At 39.9% G+C, this 17,119-nt stretch overlaps 1 protein-coding gene across 12 annotated transcripts in view; it reads left to right on the top strand.

The window, feature by feature from the left end:
• Positions 1–17,119, top strand: part of LOC149312857 (uncharacterized) — a 134,656-nt gene that overhangs the window by 36,496 nt on the left and 81,041 nt on the right. For 2 of the 12 annotated variants that reach the window (XR_016281315.1, XR_016281319.1), the window contains 2 exons: positions 12,818–12,947; positions 13,316–13,673. The exons of 6 other annotated variants lie outside the window; for them this stretch is intronic. Coding sequence is in view for 3 of the 6 variants with exons in the window: in XM_089525551.1 (XP_089381677.1) it covers positions 7,196–7,296 (101 nt within the window). In the remaining 3 variants the exon portion in view is untranslated. Of the gene's footprint in view, positions 1–7,195; positions 7,845–10,021; positions 11,893–12,817; positions 12,948–13,315; positions 13,674–17,119 lie in introns of those variants that run through there. 4 more of the 12 variants (XR_016281320.1, XM_089525552.1, XM_089525555.1 and 1 more) reach the window with 4 other exon arrangements.

Genomic DNA, 17,119 nt, shown 5'->3' with positions numbered 1-17,119 from the left:
CTCTCTGTGTGGCATGATAGTACTCTTCTTAGTCTGTGATGTTCGCCTATCAGTAGAAGTCCTCGTGCATTATAAGACACTTATAATCAGAGACTTCAGACCTGTTGTCTTCCCCCTGCCCCAGGACTCTGGAGTATAGCTTTTGATTTTGCAAGACATAGCTATAGTCAGATTACCACTGGACACTTTGGAGTCCTTGGTGAGTATATAGTGCCCCCAAAATTAGTAAACAGAAAATTAATACAATATCTTAAATGGGCTTTTTATCCTTTCTTGAACACTGGCCATGGTACTTTAGTACGGAACTGTTGCCTTTGAATTCTGGGGATGGTGGTCTGGGGAGCCCAGGGCCACACATTGTTCATCTTTGGTCTCTTTTGCTCTTAATAATGGCCATTAAAGTAGCTCTGTATTCCCAAAAAGTCACTCAGTTTTTCTGGTTGGGCTATTTGTATTCATTCAGCCAGCTCTCTCACTGAAATTTTACAGATATTTAAAATAATATTCAGGAAATATATTCAGGGTTGCCGTGCTGGCCATACAGCAAAATAAATTAAAGCCCCAAATCCATAAAAGAGTAATACCTTTATTTGACAACCAAAATGCACAAAATATACTAAGGCAGCTTTAGAGGCTCCACTTGCTTCTAAATTAGGCAGGATAAAAGAATACAAAATTTCTTGAGAAATTTCAATTCTGTTTGTCCAAGACAGGGGATTGTGGTTTCACAGAAGACAGAGACATCCTGGATCCCAAGAAGAGTATTTTAGTGTTTTTAATGGAGATTCCTTTGTTTCGGTGTCCCCATGGACAAAGGAGGAATGTCCTTTGCTTGCATTGCGATCCGACCAAATCAACAGGGAGACAACATCTGATATAAAATGTAGGCCTGTGACTCCAACTCTGTCTCTTCCGCCTCCCATATATATTTTAAAACATCTTTTATCTGACCAAGAAGCAAGCAGATCTTCTAAAGCTTGCATGATGTCTTTTGTGCATTTTGGTTGACCAATAAAGGTATTACTCTTTACTGGATTTGGGGTTTTGTTTTATTTTAAAGTAATATTATTTGATACTGAGGGTGCATCTACATTGTAGAAGCAATGCTATTTGATATCAGTTTAAGTGCTGTAGCACCATCCTCTGGAAACCTGGATTTTGTAGTTTTACAGGGTCTTTAGCCTTCTCTGCCAAAGAGTTCTGGTATCTTACAAAACTACAAATCCCAGAATTCTGTAGGATGGAGCCATGACAGTTAACATGGTGTTAAACTACATTATCTATAGTGTAGATGCACAACAGATGTAGTTATCAGAGCTTAAGAAAAGGTGCTTTTTGGATTACAGTTTAAATAATCCTACACAGTTGAGAGTTCTGGTCCAAAATATAACTTTTTCCAAGGTCTGCTTCTCATTCTCTGTATTTCAAATATTCACCATAGCATGAGAATATTTACATAATAAAAATGGCATCTTGAAGTCAGAAGCTTGGCTGAACCCCAAGGTTTGCAGGGATGCAACTGTTGGGGGAAAAGACAACCCTGGGGAGAGAACAAAATGTTTCAGACACAACACTGAGCTTTTTCCACAATACCTGTTTGCCTCACCTAGGTCTGTGAGCCAAAGCTATTGCCCAGGCTCCTGAATGTGTGTGTGCTGGGAGAAAGGAAGAAGATTTATGAACGTGATATGAGATGGAGGATGCAGAGCAGAGGAGGCTTAGGAGGACAGAGAGGATGTCTTTGAAGATCTGAGATGGGTTGACTAGTGTGTGTGTCTTCAAAAGTCTCCCTGCTCAGGCAGGCGTAGCCTCCAAGCACCAGGCAACTTTCACTTAAGAGAGAAGATTTTGAAAGCACACATGAGATCATGTGTGAATCAGCCTGACAGAAACCTTCCCTTTCCCATGGGGCAGGAAAACTGGTTCTCTCACTGAAAAGGTAGAGCTTTGAGGGGCTCACATAATACTTACAAAAAGTAACCTTGTGTGTCTCCACTCATTTGTTTTCCCTCAATGAAATCTAAGCTTTCAGTTCTACAACCCAGTTTGAGGGATGGACATTTGAACCGTATGTCTTCACCGAAGCAACAAAGGAATTTCATAGAAATAGATGAGAGTTTGTTATTAATCTTGAGAGCAGGAGGTTGTTATAAAACACATTGCATAAATAAATTGTCCAAGGCAATGGACTTTTGACCTGGAGCCAGTCTTGTTGCAATCCATGTGACAGCATAGATGCGTCAGCGTGACTTCATCTGAACATTCCTGTTCATAATAGCAAGAAACACAAATGCACTTGAGGCAGATTATTTTTAAATAAACAAATGGCATCATATTTTCAGGGTTTGTTTTTTTAAAATGTAATAAAGTTAACCCTGACCATTTCTGAGGTTCAAGGATACCCAGCTTCAATGGTTCCAGGCATAATGTCATCAACCATAAACCCCAGAAATGCCCTCTCTTGTACTGCTTAGTATGACTTCTTTTATGCAGTTTCCTCTTGCATAATTTCTAACTGAAACCATGTGCATGGTTAGTGAAGAACAATGCATTTCAAGTGCTAAACATTCATAATGTGAGTCTTAATGCACAATTCTTTTTCAGATGTCTGGCAACTGGACATTTTCAAGGTATTCATCAAGCTGACATTTTCTTTAAAGTACAGAAGCAGCCACAATTGGCAGTCAAACTACAATGCCTGAATTTAACTGATCCTGTTTTGCATTTTAAATCTGCACAGAGTATTAGCTGCAAATTATCCACATATAGTGACTAAAGACACCTGAGCTACAGTTTCTATGCCAGCTTCTGCTGTGAAGTCGAAGGCTTTCATGGCTGGCATCCTTAGGTTTTTGTGGTTTTGGGGGGCTATGTGGCTATGTTCTAGAAGAGTTTATTCCTGATGTTTGGCCAGCATCTGTGGCTGGCATCTTCAGAGAATGCTGGCCTAGAAGAGAGCTGAATATATATATTTCTTCTTCATGGTCTCTGCTAATCATACAAATTGGTTGTACTGCGCCTGTGCAGTGCTGTTTGGAAACCTCTAGAATCACTGGGCAAAGTTAACTTTGCAACTTTTAGCAACTTTTTGACGGTAACTCTGCCCATCCCTTATAAAGCCCTTGCTTTCCCATTCTTTCCCCAGTTCCTTTTTTCCGCTGGCCAGCATCTGTGGCTGGCATCTTCAGAGAATGCTGGCCTAGAAGGGAGTTGTGTGTGTGTGCGCGCGCGCGCACACCCACACCCACACCCACACCCACACTGTGTGACCTTGGGTCTGGAGGAAATTCCATGTTAATCTGTATGTTGTTCTGTTGTCAATAGCAGGGCTTCAGTGTGGGAGGATATGCAAAGAGGATTAGTGTCTGCTAATTGGTAATCATTATCTGGTGCTTTTACCCCTGGAGCAAGTGTCTGAGCAGGTTCAGGTTGATGCTCGATCTGTGAGAAAGGTATGAGTCACAGCATACATCTATCAGCTACTTGAAAATATTGTATTGACAGTATTACTTCACTATTTCAAGCTTGCCCTTCTCTATTTCATTTACAACATTTCCACAGCAAAAATTGCTAAAGAGTTTTCACTGTTGACACTGAACATGTCAATTCAAAATTCAAAAGTAGGAATAGACTGTGTATTTGTCTTTTCTTGTAGTTGTGTGGAACGGAGTGTGAAGAATTGACAAGAGAAAAGACTAATTGTAAAGGTTTTGGTCCTACTACTATTTTTTAAAAAACAGTTTACTCATAAAACCATCAAATTTATTGTGCTCTTCAGGCAGTGCATTCCTTTTTCAAGAACCTCATCAGAAATACATAAATGATTCATGAGATTCATGTAGGAGAGAGAGAAGCTGGTGTATATAAATGTGGCTTGATTAAGGAGGATGTTATCCAACCTGGACCCCTCCAGACGTGTTGAACTACAAGTTCCATTATCTGTAAATGGGAGCTATAGCCTTAACAGATCTGGAAGCATGGTTTAAGAAATAGAGGATGGGAATGCAGGTTGATAACAATTTCTTCCTTTTGTTATGTGATCTGACATTTCTCTGTCCATACTGCTGATTATTTCTTGTTCTTCTCATGCTAGCTTTAGGAAATAATGTTTTTCTATAAAGATTACTTTTTAATTTGATTTAATAGCTTGTATTTCTGGACATACCCTGTTGAATTCAGTGGGTCTTTGAGTAGAATGGACTTTGGAAGCAAAACTAAGTACTGTATAACCATCAAGTTTTAAAGTAGTAAATATTGCAAGTAGCATTGCTCTTCTTTTATTAGGGAGAGCTGAACATGTTCACCTCATCTCCAGTATGCTGAAAGAGAAGACCATGATATTAAAAATAAAAATGGAAAGTGTTTAATTAGAATAGTGGCAAAATTTGTTACTTTCCCAGTTCATCTTGGGAATTTCTAAGCCATGAGAAAGGAAATTCCTGTTGTGGAGAATCTCAGCACCTAAGATGTTTGCCTACTAAAATGGTATCTTTGATCCCCCCCCCACATGCATTTCTATTGCTTCATCCTTTCTTAGAATAACACCAGATCAATATGCATCCAATGTCCTTGTTTGTGCCTCAAACGGCAAAAGCTAATGATGCTGACAGCTTTTGAAAAGCTTTTCGGTTGGCCTAGTGTACTATAATAAAGTATCCTGAAAAAAACATTGAACATTTTTTTAGTAATGCCATTATTACAAGATTTGTCATCAGCAGTATGTCTCCATACTTAATAATACATTATAGGATTTTAAAAAGAGAGCGATAAAGGAGGAATTATTTAAGTACAGATAAAAAATACATTCTTGAACTGCTTTTTAAAAATCTTTTACTATAATCTTAAAGAGAATTGTTTCCAAGAGAAGGTAAAAAAACAATGTAAAGATGAAAGAGGATATTTATATATATATATAGTCAGAAATATGTCCCACTAAGGTCAAAGGGAGCTATTCCTAGGCTTACTCATGATTGGTGTGGTCTGAACTACCAATGACTAACTATGAAAGACTTCTTAAGAGTATTAATGGATACCTCAAAGAAAATGTCAGCACAGTGTTTGGTGCCAATGAAAGAGGCAAAACTCATAGCAGGAATTATTAGAAAAGGAATAGAAAATAGAACTGGAAGCACTGCAATGCCCTTATGGCCATGCTTCTGTCATGTTTGGACTATTGTTTACAGATCTGGTCACCTACCTCAGAAATAAAATAGAGCTGGAAAAGGTGCAAAACAGATCAGTCAAAATGATGCAGGATCAAGGAGCTGGTTTTGCTTAAAAAAACAGTCTACAGTGTTTAGAACTTTGGTAGGAATAGATTTATGTTTTATATTTGTTTCTTCTATGGCAATAATAAAATGCTTTCTGAGTTATGGATGGGAAGATAGCGTAGTAATTAAATACATGAAATTTTTATAGCCCAACTATTAAAAAGACAGCTTGAATTTAATGTTTTATGTCAAACTCAAGTTACTATATGAAATGCATATGTTTTATAGCATTTTAAAACCAGCAAATATTTGCATAACATAGCCTAAATCCTGCCTTAGTCTTGACTAAACCTATTGAATCAATTGGATTTAGGCCTAAATATCATAAAGACACCAGCTTCCATATGATCTAAGAAGCTAAGCAGGGCCAGTCCTGGTTAGTACTTGGATGGAAGATCACCAACAGATGCCAGGTGCTGTGGGCTTTATTTCAGAGTAAGGAAGGGACTGGCAAGACCACCTCTGAATGTTCCTTGCCTTAGAAAACCCTATGGGATTCTTGGGGATACCATAAGGCAACAGGTGACTTGAAGGCATGCACATACACACACATCCCTCACTATTCGGTAATTGATTAAATGGGTCTATGCTACTTGGGAGTAACCGACAGAACTCCAGCCAGTGTTTTCTAAAATGCTTAGGAACTCTTTGGAAATATTCATCTTCTGAAGTTTAGTCCAAGTTGACTCCTAGCTATGCTACTTCATAGTGGGAAGCTGGGTATGTTGTCACACTGAAGATGGAACAAGTTTTGTTTTCTGCTGCTCCAAAGACTAGAACAAGGAACAGTGGATGAAAGCTATAGGAAAAGAGATTCTACCTCAACATTAGGAGGATGGCAGGGTTTGGATTGGATGACCCTTGTGATCTCTTCCAACTCTATGATTCTATTCTATTCTTTCTAGAGTGTCTCTCTGTGGAGTTTATTGCACTGGGGATAAAACGTTCCCCGATGCGTTCTAACGTGCACGAGCGGGGCCGCGCATGGAGCGTGATGGGAATCCGATGGGGCACAGAATGCTAGTTTACCGTACAGGGAACGCCACCACCACCGTGCGTTCCCATTGTGTTCCCATTGGGTTCCAGGGGACGTCATTTCTGGGAACGCTTTGAAACAGTTCCCAGAAATGGTGTCCCCTGGAACCCGATGGGAACGCGATGCGAATGCACAGTGGTGGCGGCAGCGTTCCCTGTGCGGTAAACTAGCATTCTGGGCCCCATCAGGTTCCCATCACACTCCGTGCGCGGCCCCGCTCGTGCACATTATAACGCATCGGGGAATGTTTTATCCCCGGTGCGGTAAATTTCCGTGTGTGCCAAATTGGGCAGTAGTGAGTGGTACTGGGTGAAAAGTGTCAAATGCTGCATGTGATAAGGTATTAGTGCAAACAAAGGCTATAATGCTGAAAAGATTACAAAGGTCTGATAAAGAAGAGAGCAGTCCTGAGTGGGCAAGTAAAATACTCTTAGCCTCAGGGGAGGAGAATGGCAAACTTCCTCTGAACAAATCTTCCCAACAAAACCCCATGATAGGTTCACCTTAGGTCACCATAAATCAGAAATGACTTAAAGGCACACATCAACAACAAAGTTCTGATGCCATGATGCTTTTGAAAAGAATGTAATTTTACCAGGAGTAGAACCTTGTGTGATTAAGTCCTATATCTGTATTGTAGGTATCAAGTGAGAGATTTTCTAGTATACTTTAAGCATTGTAGCACATGAGTAAACATATTCTGAAAATGAGTTGGAGGTCTATTTAGTTTTCTTGTGAACATCCAGACCGAGGTGACTGAAGGTAGCAGTAGGGATTCTCACATGAATTACTGCAAATACTTCGGTGTATATGAGAAAAATGTTTCACACACTTTAAAACAATCTGTCACAAATGACAACAAATTTTCAAATTCTCATTTATTTTGTAGATTCTTTTCTGCTACAGAGGCTGGGTTCTTCTCCATGCTTAAACATTACAGAACTAGCAGGCTGGGATTTTAACTTGTCTGTTTTAAACATCTGTGTTTAAATTGCCACTGATGTGTTCCTTTGACCTGGTTCATTTGAACTATGCTGGAAGTGAGTATTTCAACTACTAAATCTAACTACAGGGTGTGAATGGTTGCTGGTGATGATAGGTAATTGGATAATGATCTCACAAAAAAGGCCATGAGAGCACCGGGGATCCCATGTTCTCAAAGGAAGGAAAAAACAAAACACCCTTTAAGTTTGCTTGGAAGGGAAAACAGAAATCATCTGTTTATGGAAAGAGCAGCGTGTTTTAATGAATCAGGTCATATCTTAATGATCATTGCAGGCCAGAGCATAGAAGTAATTAGGTACAAATAATTGTAATTATTCCCCTAACAAAGCAGGTATAACTTTTGTTGTTGTTGTGTGCCTTCAAGTTGTTGTGCCCCTAAAATGAACCTATCACTGAGTTTTCTGAGGGCTGAAATTGTGTGACTTGCCCAAGATCACTAAGTGGGTTTTCATGACTGAGTAGGGATTCAGAGTCTGTTCTCCAGAGATTATTTAATTGGCTATCTCTTCCCAATCTGGGCCTTGGCTGACACATGGCTGGGACTGCATCTTATTGCACAGCTCTGTGCCCAGATCATTACCATCCCATGCCAGATTGGGACTTCTCCCATGTGTCTTTTCCATTCTTAGCAAAGTAATGGGAGTAATATGAGATGTTCTGATCGGGTACGGGATGGTTCCAGTCTGGGCACTGAGCTGTGTGATAACACATGGGCCCAGGCTGGTCTCAGCCCCTGCCCAAATCAGGAAAAAAGCAGTGTGATAATTTCCTTAGTCCAGCACTAAAACTACTATACTGCATTATAATTAACCGGCTATAACTTCATTCCGTTTGGGGCATGGCCATTTGATTTACTTTAAGTTTTTATTGAAGGATGTGGCCTTATTAAATGGAAAGGAGGAGTATGCTTCATGTGCTGGCTCATGCTATGTCACATGAGCTGTTTGGTGTGTTGAGGTGTTGATGAAGGGAACAGAAGAAAAGTATTTCTTTTTTAAAAAAGCAACTTGAAAGGAACTTTTGAGAAATGAGAGGTATAGAGTTATAAACTAGTTATAATGGTAGCTACCTTTTTTGTACTTTGGAACTATTATAACAGCCAATATATATACATTATATATATATATAATGTTCCGCACTTTGTGCTGTACATGATGAAATTTGCCGAGGGTGGGACTTGATAGCACAGCAGGTGTTGCTTGCAAAGCTGAACCACTCCTTTGCACCACTCATCCTGTTTCCACTATCTCTTTTGGCCTCTGTACCAAACTCAGAGGTCTTCATTCCCTTCAGAGTTCAATTTTACAGGATGTATAAATCCAAGATTAAAGCCACTTCCCAAAATGGACAAGGAACAAATTTATTGTACTGAGAAAAATATACACAATCTCTCTCACAGACAGTGACTGTTCCCATTATTGTCTTGAAGACGACAAAAGAGTCAAGAGGAGTTCAGGGAGGGGAAAAAAGGTTCTGCTCTTGTATTTTTAAGAGTTCCACTGAAAGAAGAATTCTAGTAGATGGCTTTTATCATGCAGGAGAGTCAAAAGAAGGAATGTGTGTGTCTGCTTTCAAGTTGCCTATCAACCCCATAAATTTATGGCAGCCCCATAAACTTCATAGGGTTTTCTTAGGCAAGAAATATTCAGAGATGGTTTTGCCAGTTCCTTCCTCTATAGCCCATAGATTTGATATTGATTGGTGGTCTCCCATCCAAATACTAACCAAGGTGGACCCTTCTTAGCCTCCAAGATCAAACAGGATATGGTGGGTTTATGGTATTTGGTCCCTCAAATACATACATACATACATACATGCCCGTTCTAAACAAAAGTACACAAGCCCAGTTCACTCTTGCCAACAAGAAGCTTGACTCTTAACACAAGTGGCTTACAAAAGTGCTGGAAACAAGCATCTTAACTGACATTTCCTGTCCCTTGATTATCTGTACAGCAACACCAATAAATCAGAATGGATTCCTCTATAACCATTACAAAGCATGTTGACTGTCCCTCAAAAAGAAGATAGAAGGTTGAGTATCTACAGCCAGATTGGTTCAGTTTTCGGAGGCAACATAAAGATATAGCATGATTAATTATTTTACTCATTATATCAAACAGGTGGATGTCTTTGTGGGTTCTTTAAAATTATGATAAGGTTATCAACATTGTTTCTTGTCTAATGGCCACCTTTAATGTGAATAATTCCAGGGGGCGAAGGATTGAGAATGAGGAGAAGGTGGGACAAGATTTTATAACAAAGATATACTAATAAGAATTAAGATGGGTGTGGAGAAAGTCGCTTTGGGATTTATTCAACAACATTTGTAACCCTGGCATTGATCCCAGAGCGCCTGCAGCAAAGTGAATAAAATAAACATTGGATTGCTGAACAGAGTTTTCTAGGGCATCTCACATGTGTTTTTGTGCTGCACGGTAAATATTTATGGATCTGTTTCTGGTTAATATCATTGACTCAGATTAAAAAGGAAAAAGGAGACCCAGCTCCCATGAAAATTCAGAAGCTTTTCTAAACTATTACATTATCCCATTTAAGACTTCATAATATTACTTTTCGATTTATGTGTTTCTGAAGCAATATCAGAGAGTGTTTGATGTATGTGGTTTAATCCTTGTACATATAATATTATTTTAAAAAGAAAAGGGTAAAATCTCACGGATGCTATATTTTTACATCAAAGGAAAACAAACAATCCTATGCCTATATCTTCTCTTAGAGATCTGCAAAAAATATTTGGCTGCTGAATTCAAATCAATATATTAATTTCCAAGCACATATACAGTAAAACCCATCCACTGCATCTTTCACTTTGCTGCCCCCTTGCTAAATTTTCAGGTTCTAGTCATTGTGCTGTAGTGGCTAAAGTGTTGGGCTCAGGTTCCCACTGACCCATTAAATTTCCCGACTGACCTTAGCACATTATCTTCTCTCAGCTTGACCTACCTCACATGGTTGTTGCAAGCGTACTGGAGGGCAGCAGGAGGAAATAATTTACTTCTTTCTTGGAAGAACACTGCTGATGTGGTTTCTAGGCTTGGGATGAGCCTTTCTTTCACTGTTAGCCCCTCTTTTGCTTGACCTTCTTCCAGTGATGTATTCCAGTCTTTTACTCCAAATCTCAGAGTCAAGTCTCAAGTCTTTGCAAGTTACTTTCAAGTCAAGTTGGTGAGTCCCGTTTAACAGAAAAAAAGGAGGCATGGCATGTTCCTTGGAGGGGAACATCCATGGGCTTGAGATGGGGGCTGAGCTCTGTCACATAACCAGTCTGCGATACTCATCAGAGGAGCCTTCTAAAGCTTAACACAAGCTTTAGAAGGAAGATCCTTCCATCTCAAGCCCATTTGCTGTTCCCTTCTGAGAAACACATTTTGCACGTCTTGCCTGCTGCTCGAAGTGAATGGCACCAGCAAGTCAGTCACTAAAAATACACAAGTCACGAGTCAGGTCAAATCAGTGGATCATTTATTGCTGAGTTATGTCCAAATCAGTCCATTGAAGCAACTTGAGTCCGAGTCAATTGACCTGAGTTTACATCTCTCCCTCCTTCATTCTGGTGACTTTTTTCTACTCCTTGCCATCATTTCTCATTTCCCTAAAGCTATGTGTTTTACAGACTATTGGCTTTCTTGACCGCTCCTCTGCAGCTCAGGGACCTCTTTTGTTTCACCTCTTCTATGTTCATGGATGTTCTTCCTGGCTTCTTTGCAGCTTTACACTACTTACTTCTGGTTGAGTGTATATAATGGGAGCCAGCATGATATAATAGTCTCAGCATTGGACTAGGACACTGGGGGACAAAGGTTTGAATCCCGGCTTGGCCATTGAAACCCACTGGTTGACCTTGGGCAAGTCACACTCTCAGCCTCAGAGGATGGCAAAAGCAACCCCTCTCTGAAGAAACTTGCCAAGAAAACTCTATGATAATTTCATCTTACGGTTGCCATAAATTGGAAATGATTTGAAAGCATACAACAACAACCAGTATATATAGGTTTGTGGCCTAAATTGTGCTAGACAGCTGCTTTGATCTTTAGCTGACTAACGCAACCATTACATAAAAGTGACTCATCTCTGAGATAAAGTGAAATGCCTCTGAAATCCACCAGGGGAAAAACTAATTAATGATAACTGACAATAACTAAATTATGGAAGCCAAGGAACATTACAAGAAGCAGGGAATGTGAATTTACGAAAATTCACTCTTTGTCTGTACCATTATTTTTATTCTTGACTAGTTGTACTATTAAATAAGTACATACACAGTTCTTTGGAGCTTTTTTCCAGACATGATATCTCTATGGAAGGAACTTCGTTTTGTGCTCATGAAATGCAATATTCCATGGTTTCCAGATGGTTTTATTAACATAGTAGATCCCTGGCCTTCTTGAAGATATTCACTGTGAAGATTTTTCCTCTCAAATGGCATCCCATGAAGGAAACGGAGAAGACGGAGAAGACTCATTTTATCAATATAGCAACAGAACAGTTACATATTTCTGATATGTACCTATGATTGTTAAATTTAATCCAAGGAAACTAAACAATGTGCAAATCATTGTGGTAAGTATCTCAAATAATTGATCCTTATTCACACAGATAAAAATGAGTGCTAACTAATGGACCTGTATGGACTAACTTCTTTGCATTACATTAAAAAAAACTTCTTCAGTTTGAGAGCCTGGTGTGGTTTCCACAGGGAGTGAACTGAAGAACAGGAAAATTTGGTTATTAGACCTCCTTTCCATTGCAGTTAAGTTAGTTTCCTTTTCCCAGTTTCCATCTGATAGCAATGGAATAGTTATATAATGAGTTTAAATAATTAGCTTTTGAAATAATGCTCAGATGGAAGGTGAAAGAAGTGAGGACAGCTTGTAACCCTGCTGAAATACACTAGTTGAAGTAAGCAAGGTGGGACACAGGTTTTACAACAGAGGCTGCTGCCACACTGCAGAATTAATGCAGCTTGATACAGCTTTAACTGCCGTGGCTCAGTGCTATGGAATCCTGGGATTTGTAGTTTGTTGTGGCACCAGAGCTCGCAGACAGAGAAGGCAAAGTATATCATAAAACTGTAAATTCCAGAATTCCATAGCATAGAGCCATGGCAGTTAAAGAGGAGTCAGCCTGTTAATTCTGCATTTGGATGCAACCTGGGACTGATTGCTGTGAGGGAACAAGAATTATTTGTGGCAGTTCTCCCACTCTGAAATTCACTGTGTGCTATCTGTGCATAAAATAGACTTCAGTCAGTTTAAGCAAATTTCAGTGAAGTAGTTATCTGTTTTTGCACCAGTATCTGTGCATATATTACTATATATGGTCATGTCTCATCAAACAAAGGGCCACTGTAACAGTGGGACATTGTTACCTGTTTTATAAAAGGGGAAGATCAGGTAGGATAGCTTCAGAAACTCACACAATATCTGAGTAGACAGGTCAGCTGTCCAAAGCCAAAGTGTAATGTTTTTGCTTTTGGTTTCCTGAGGCACCAAGGAAGATGTCACGGCGCCGAGATAGTACATATTCCAGCCGGGGGATTTCTCGCAAAAATCCCAGTAACAGAAGGAACAGAAGGTGCAAATCAGGGATAGACATGCCAATAAAAAGGAGGAAAGGTAAGTGCTAGCTCTCATGTATGCTTAAAAAGTAGGATATTTTGGCAAATATTCTGAATAGAAGTCAATAGAAAATGATTTAGAATGATAATTATGTTGTTCCACTATTGTGAGCCTTGAGGTCATATCTGACTTATGGCTGACCTTAAGACAAAGCTATCCTCGGGTTTTATTGGCAAAGTTTTTTCAGAAGGGGTTTGCCATTGCCTTTCTCCGAGGCTGAGAGAGTGTGACTTGCCCATGGTCACCAAGTGGGTCTCCAATGGCCAAGAGGGATTTGAACACTGGTTTCCTGCAATCCTGGTCCTGTACTGTTGTGTCTGCTTCAGTATTTCATAGGATGTTTTGTTTTATTTTGTGTTGGACAGGGTATGTACGTGTCTGTACTACGTACTACTACTGGAAGCAAAGAAGATGATTTCCACTGCTTAGAAACTCCATCTCTGGCCCCAGTGAATCACCACCAAGGGTCTTCCGGGACAAATGAGTCATCAGCGAACTCGGGGAAGTGTGCAAGATCAGGAAACCTCCTGTTACAGGAGAGAGCAAGACCTGTTTGTCAGTAAAACTCATTTAAAAAATGTGTGTTGTGTAATCCTAAATTTTTGATGCTCTCAGTCTCATGAATCACTAGAGAAAGGTGAAATTTGTATCATCCGAAGAACAGAAATCATGCAAGCTGGGAAGGCCACAAGCATACAAAATCACCTCCTCTCAATGAACTATTTTCAAAGAGAGGAAAGAAAGGAAAAAATAGTTTTGTAAATATACAATCAGAAGACCTGAGCACTTGTTGCTATACAAGAGAGTTTTCAAAAATACTATGAGGTGCTGAGAAACCTGCCTCCTTTTTTTTTTTACATATGTGAATGGCAGAAGGGTCATGTACACTAGGCCTTACAACAGTGACATCAAATCCAAGCATGCTATTGACTAGCTTCCCCGGAGGGTGGCAAGACACATTGTTAGCCCTACACGCCAAATGTTGACCAAGGTTAGATTATGTCCTTTTCACTCATGCGACTCCTACCATTGCTTATTGAAGCAGAAGTTGGTGGTGAGATTTTCGGCCACCTTCATTGGTAACCCAGCCTCTCTACTCAGTGGGAACCTCGCTCTCTAGGCTGGAGATGCTTTGATTGAGAGTTCCTGCATGGCAGGGGGTTGGACTGGATGGCCCTTGTGGTCTCATAACTCTATGATTTTATGCTTTTATACAAAAGAAATCCTCAAAATGCAGGTGGGTCTTACAAGAAGCTTACAGAAGGAAGCAGGAATCAAGTTTCCTGGCTTTGAAGCATGGCTATCTAATTCACTGGGTCAAAAATAAAATGAAACGAAATAAGAATTCATAGTATTTTGCACATTTATACCTCTACAGTGTTCTGTGCTGTACAGAAAAGAGTTACACCAGAGGTTACCCCAAGGAAATCACTTTGCAGTACAGTTCATTGTATGATTACTCATAAAGAAGTTCTCCTGAGTTTATTTAGCTTTATTGTTGATTAAGAGACCAGAATTGCAGTGACAATCTGGCTGTTAATTCATGGGATAGAAATGTGAAGGAGACTCAGAGGTAGATCATGGTGTGCTCTCTGGGTTCAGGAAAAAAAGTACTGTTCAGTCGTGCAAAGCACATGAGCTGGCTGAATTCCTTAAATGATTAGGGACCCCAGAACTGTTTTTATGGGCAGGTCAGTTGATTTTAATTTTGTCTGTTTGCAGGTACTTGTGTGCAGAGGGCAATTTACTTTTCCCATCTGGTACCATTTATACATCCTAAAATATGAAGCTTCTTACAAGTACAGTATCTGCTTAGAAGTGCCCTCCATGTATTCAGCATAGCTTACTCCCACATAAGTGTGCATCATCATAGGCAGCCTGTAATATTCCAGAGAGGGCTCAAGAACAATTTCTGCCTTAATATTTCTTAGTACTTGACTTTTCGTGCACTTCTAATTGATAATTCCTGAGGAAGCTCAATTGCTTAGGTGTACTAGCAGTACAATTTTGCAGAATTGTTTTAGAAGGGGTCAGACTCCCGCTGGCCCTCAGCCTACTCTTGGAGAGGGAACTCCAATCCCACTGCCACTCCTGTTCATGTGCATGATCTAAGGCAGTGATTCCCAAACTCTGGTCCTCCCGGTGTTTTGGACTTCAGCTTCCAGAAGCCTCAGCCATCTTGGCCAATGCTCTGGGATTCTGGGGAGCTGAAGTCCAAAACACCTGAACGGCCAGAGTTTGGGAATCGCTGATCGAAATAATGAAACTTAACAGAATCAGCAGAAACCCGCTTTAAAAAAATACCCCAATATCATCATTAACACCATGAATTAAAATATAGACCACAACAATTGAAATTTATTTTGTTGTCCGTACTATATTGAGTCAGTGGATTGTGACCAATGAGGTAGCAGTGCATTGGTAATTGGCTAGATTAAAACACAAGAATAGAAGATTTTGCTGCCTTACAGCAAGAAAATAGGATTTCTGTTATGGAGGAGCGAGAGTTTGGTGTGACAGGTACAAGACTCCTCCCCTTTCTCATTTGTCCAGTCATGTTTTGGAGCATTTCCCATCTTGGACCAGAGAACAAATCCAATGCTTGGCTGGAGGAATTATCATAGGGAGGAGCCTCCCTTGTACTGACTTTGTGGGAAGGGGCAGCTTGAGACTCTTCAGATGCTACCTGTCTGTAACTCCCAGCATTCCTCACCATTGCCTGTGCTGACTAGGACTGGTAGGAGTTGCTGCCCAATAACATTGGGCAGGGGGCCACACTTGACCCCCCTCCTATCTTTTGTAGTGACAGGCTTGAATATGGCCAACTGTTGTGTCAAGGCAAGAGACAGGATTCTATAGCGCAATGCTTGTAATCTTACAGACTACTCTAGGGATTTTTAGGAAAGTTTTCTAGATTAGTAACAATCTTCTCCCCCTCCTCCTCTCTTTTTAAAAGCAGTCATTATATACTGTATGTTGTGAGGTTGGGTGGCAAGTTTATTCTTAACACATAGTTATCCCTCTGCCCTGTAAAGGATACTTTAGAGATTTATTCAGGGGGTTGGGTTTATGAATTGTATCTGGTTGGAAGCTGTTATCAGTTCTGTGTGTGTAGGTGCTCATCCCTTTTCTGTTTGTAGCGTTCTTAGGTAACCTCTTAAGTGACTTTTTATGAGCGAGATGAGTTAATATGTCAAATCCCTGTACAAATGGAAGACCTTCCCTTTTCCAGACTCCAGTGAAACATCTGCTGATTGCTTGACATGTGTTTTAGATTTATAGGTTCTTTAAGTGTCTGGAGTCAGTTAATACTGGATCCATTCAGTCCTGCTCAGTGGCTTTCCTGGCACCAGGAGCTGGGGTCATGGTTTCTTAAATCAAAATGACATACCTTTGTAGTATGCCTTTGTCGTGTGTGTGTGTTCAAAATTCATTTTGAAAGAGTGCTGTAAACAATATAGACCATGTGCTGCGCTTCAATGTGAAGCAAGTCCTTGAGTTTTGTGGTCATTCTTTTTTCATTAGTTTCTCTGCTTCATGAGGCTTGGTTCAGCCAAAGTCAGTGTTCGCTTTGGCCAATATCCTCTGTTTATCTTTTTCAAGCAAAAAATGGGATGAAGTGGTTTGAGGTCTGAGTTGTGAATGATGGGCGTACTCCAGAGTACATGGTTTGCCAACTAGCCTCAGTATGTGTTGCTTGGTTGATTTTAGCCATAGTTACTTAGGCATATGGGTTGATGGTGCCACATATGTTCCATATCATATCATTGCTTTTCTAATCATAAAAATATGTATCACCTTGGTATAAACTGCTAAACATTCTTTAGTTTCAGCTGAGGAATGTACAGGAGTAGAAGCAAAATGAATTTGCAATAGCAATAGGTCAGGATATGCAAAACATTAGCTCCTGAAAACCTTTTTCAAGCTTCTGAGTAGCCCAATCATATGAACATTTATTTCGAAGTAATCCCTACTGAGTTTAATGTGCTGCTTTTCCAAGTAAATGTCTCTGTTTGCAGTTTTGGAGCCTGGTTCCGACTGATTTTATTCAGAATTAAGTCATGCTTAATATCATTTTAGGTCCCATTGGGTCAAGATGTGGGATATAAATTATTGAAATGAAATGGAAAAATAAATTGCAGCAGGACTTACTCCAAAGTAAGCATCCT

The sequence above is a fragment of the Sceloporus occidentalis genome, unplaced genomic scaffold, assembly GCF_023333645.1.
Source record: "Sceloporus occidentalis isolate IW3139 unplaced genomic scaffold, rSceOcc1.0.p SCAF_5, whole genome shotgun sequence".
In the NCBI taxonomy this organism is placed as follows: Eukaryota; Metazoa; Chordata; class Lepidosauria; order Squamata; family Phrynosomatidae; genus Sceloporus; species Sceloporus occidentalis.
The sequence above is the reverse complement of the archived record's forward strand: the minus strand, read 5'-3'. Positions and strand labels throughout refer to the sequence as shown.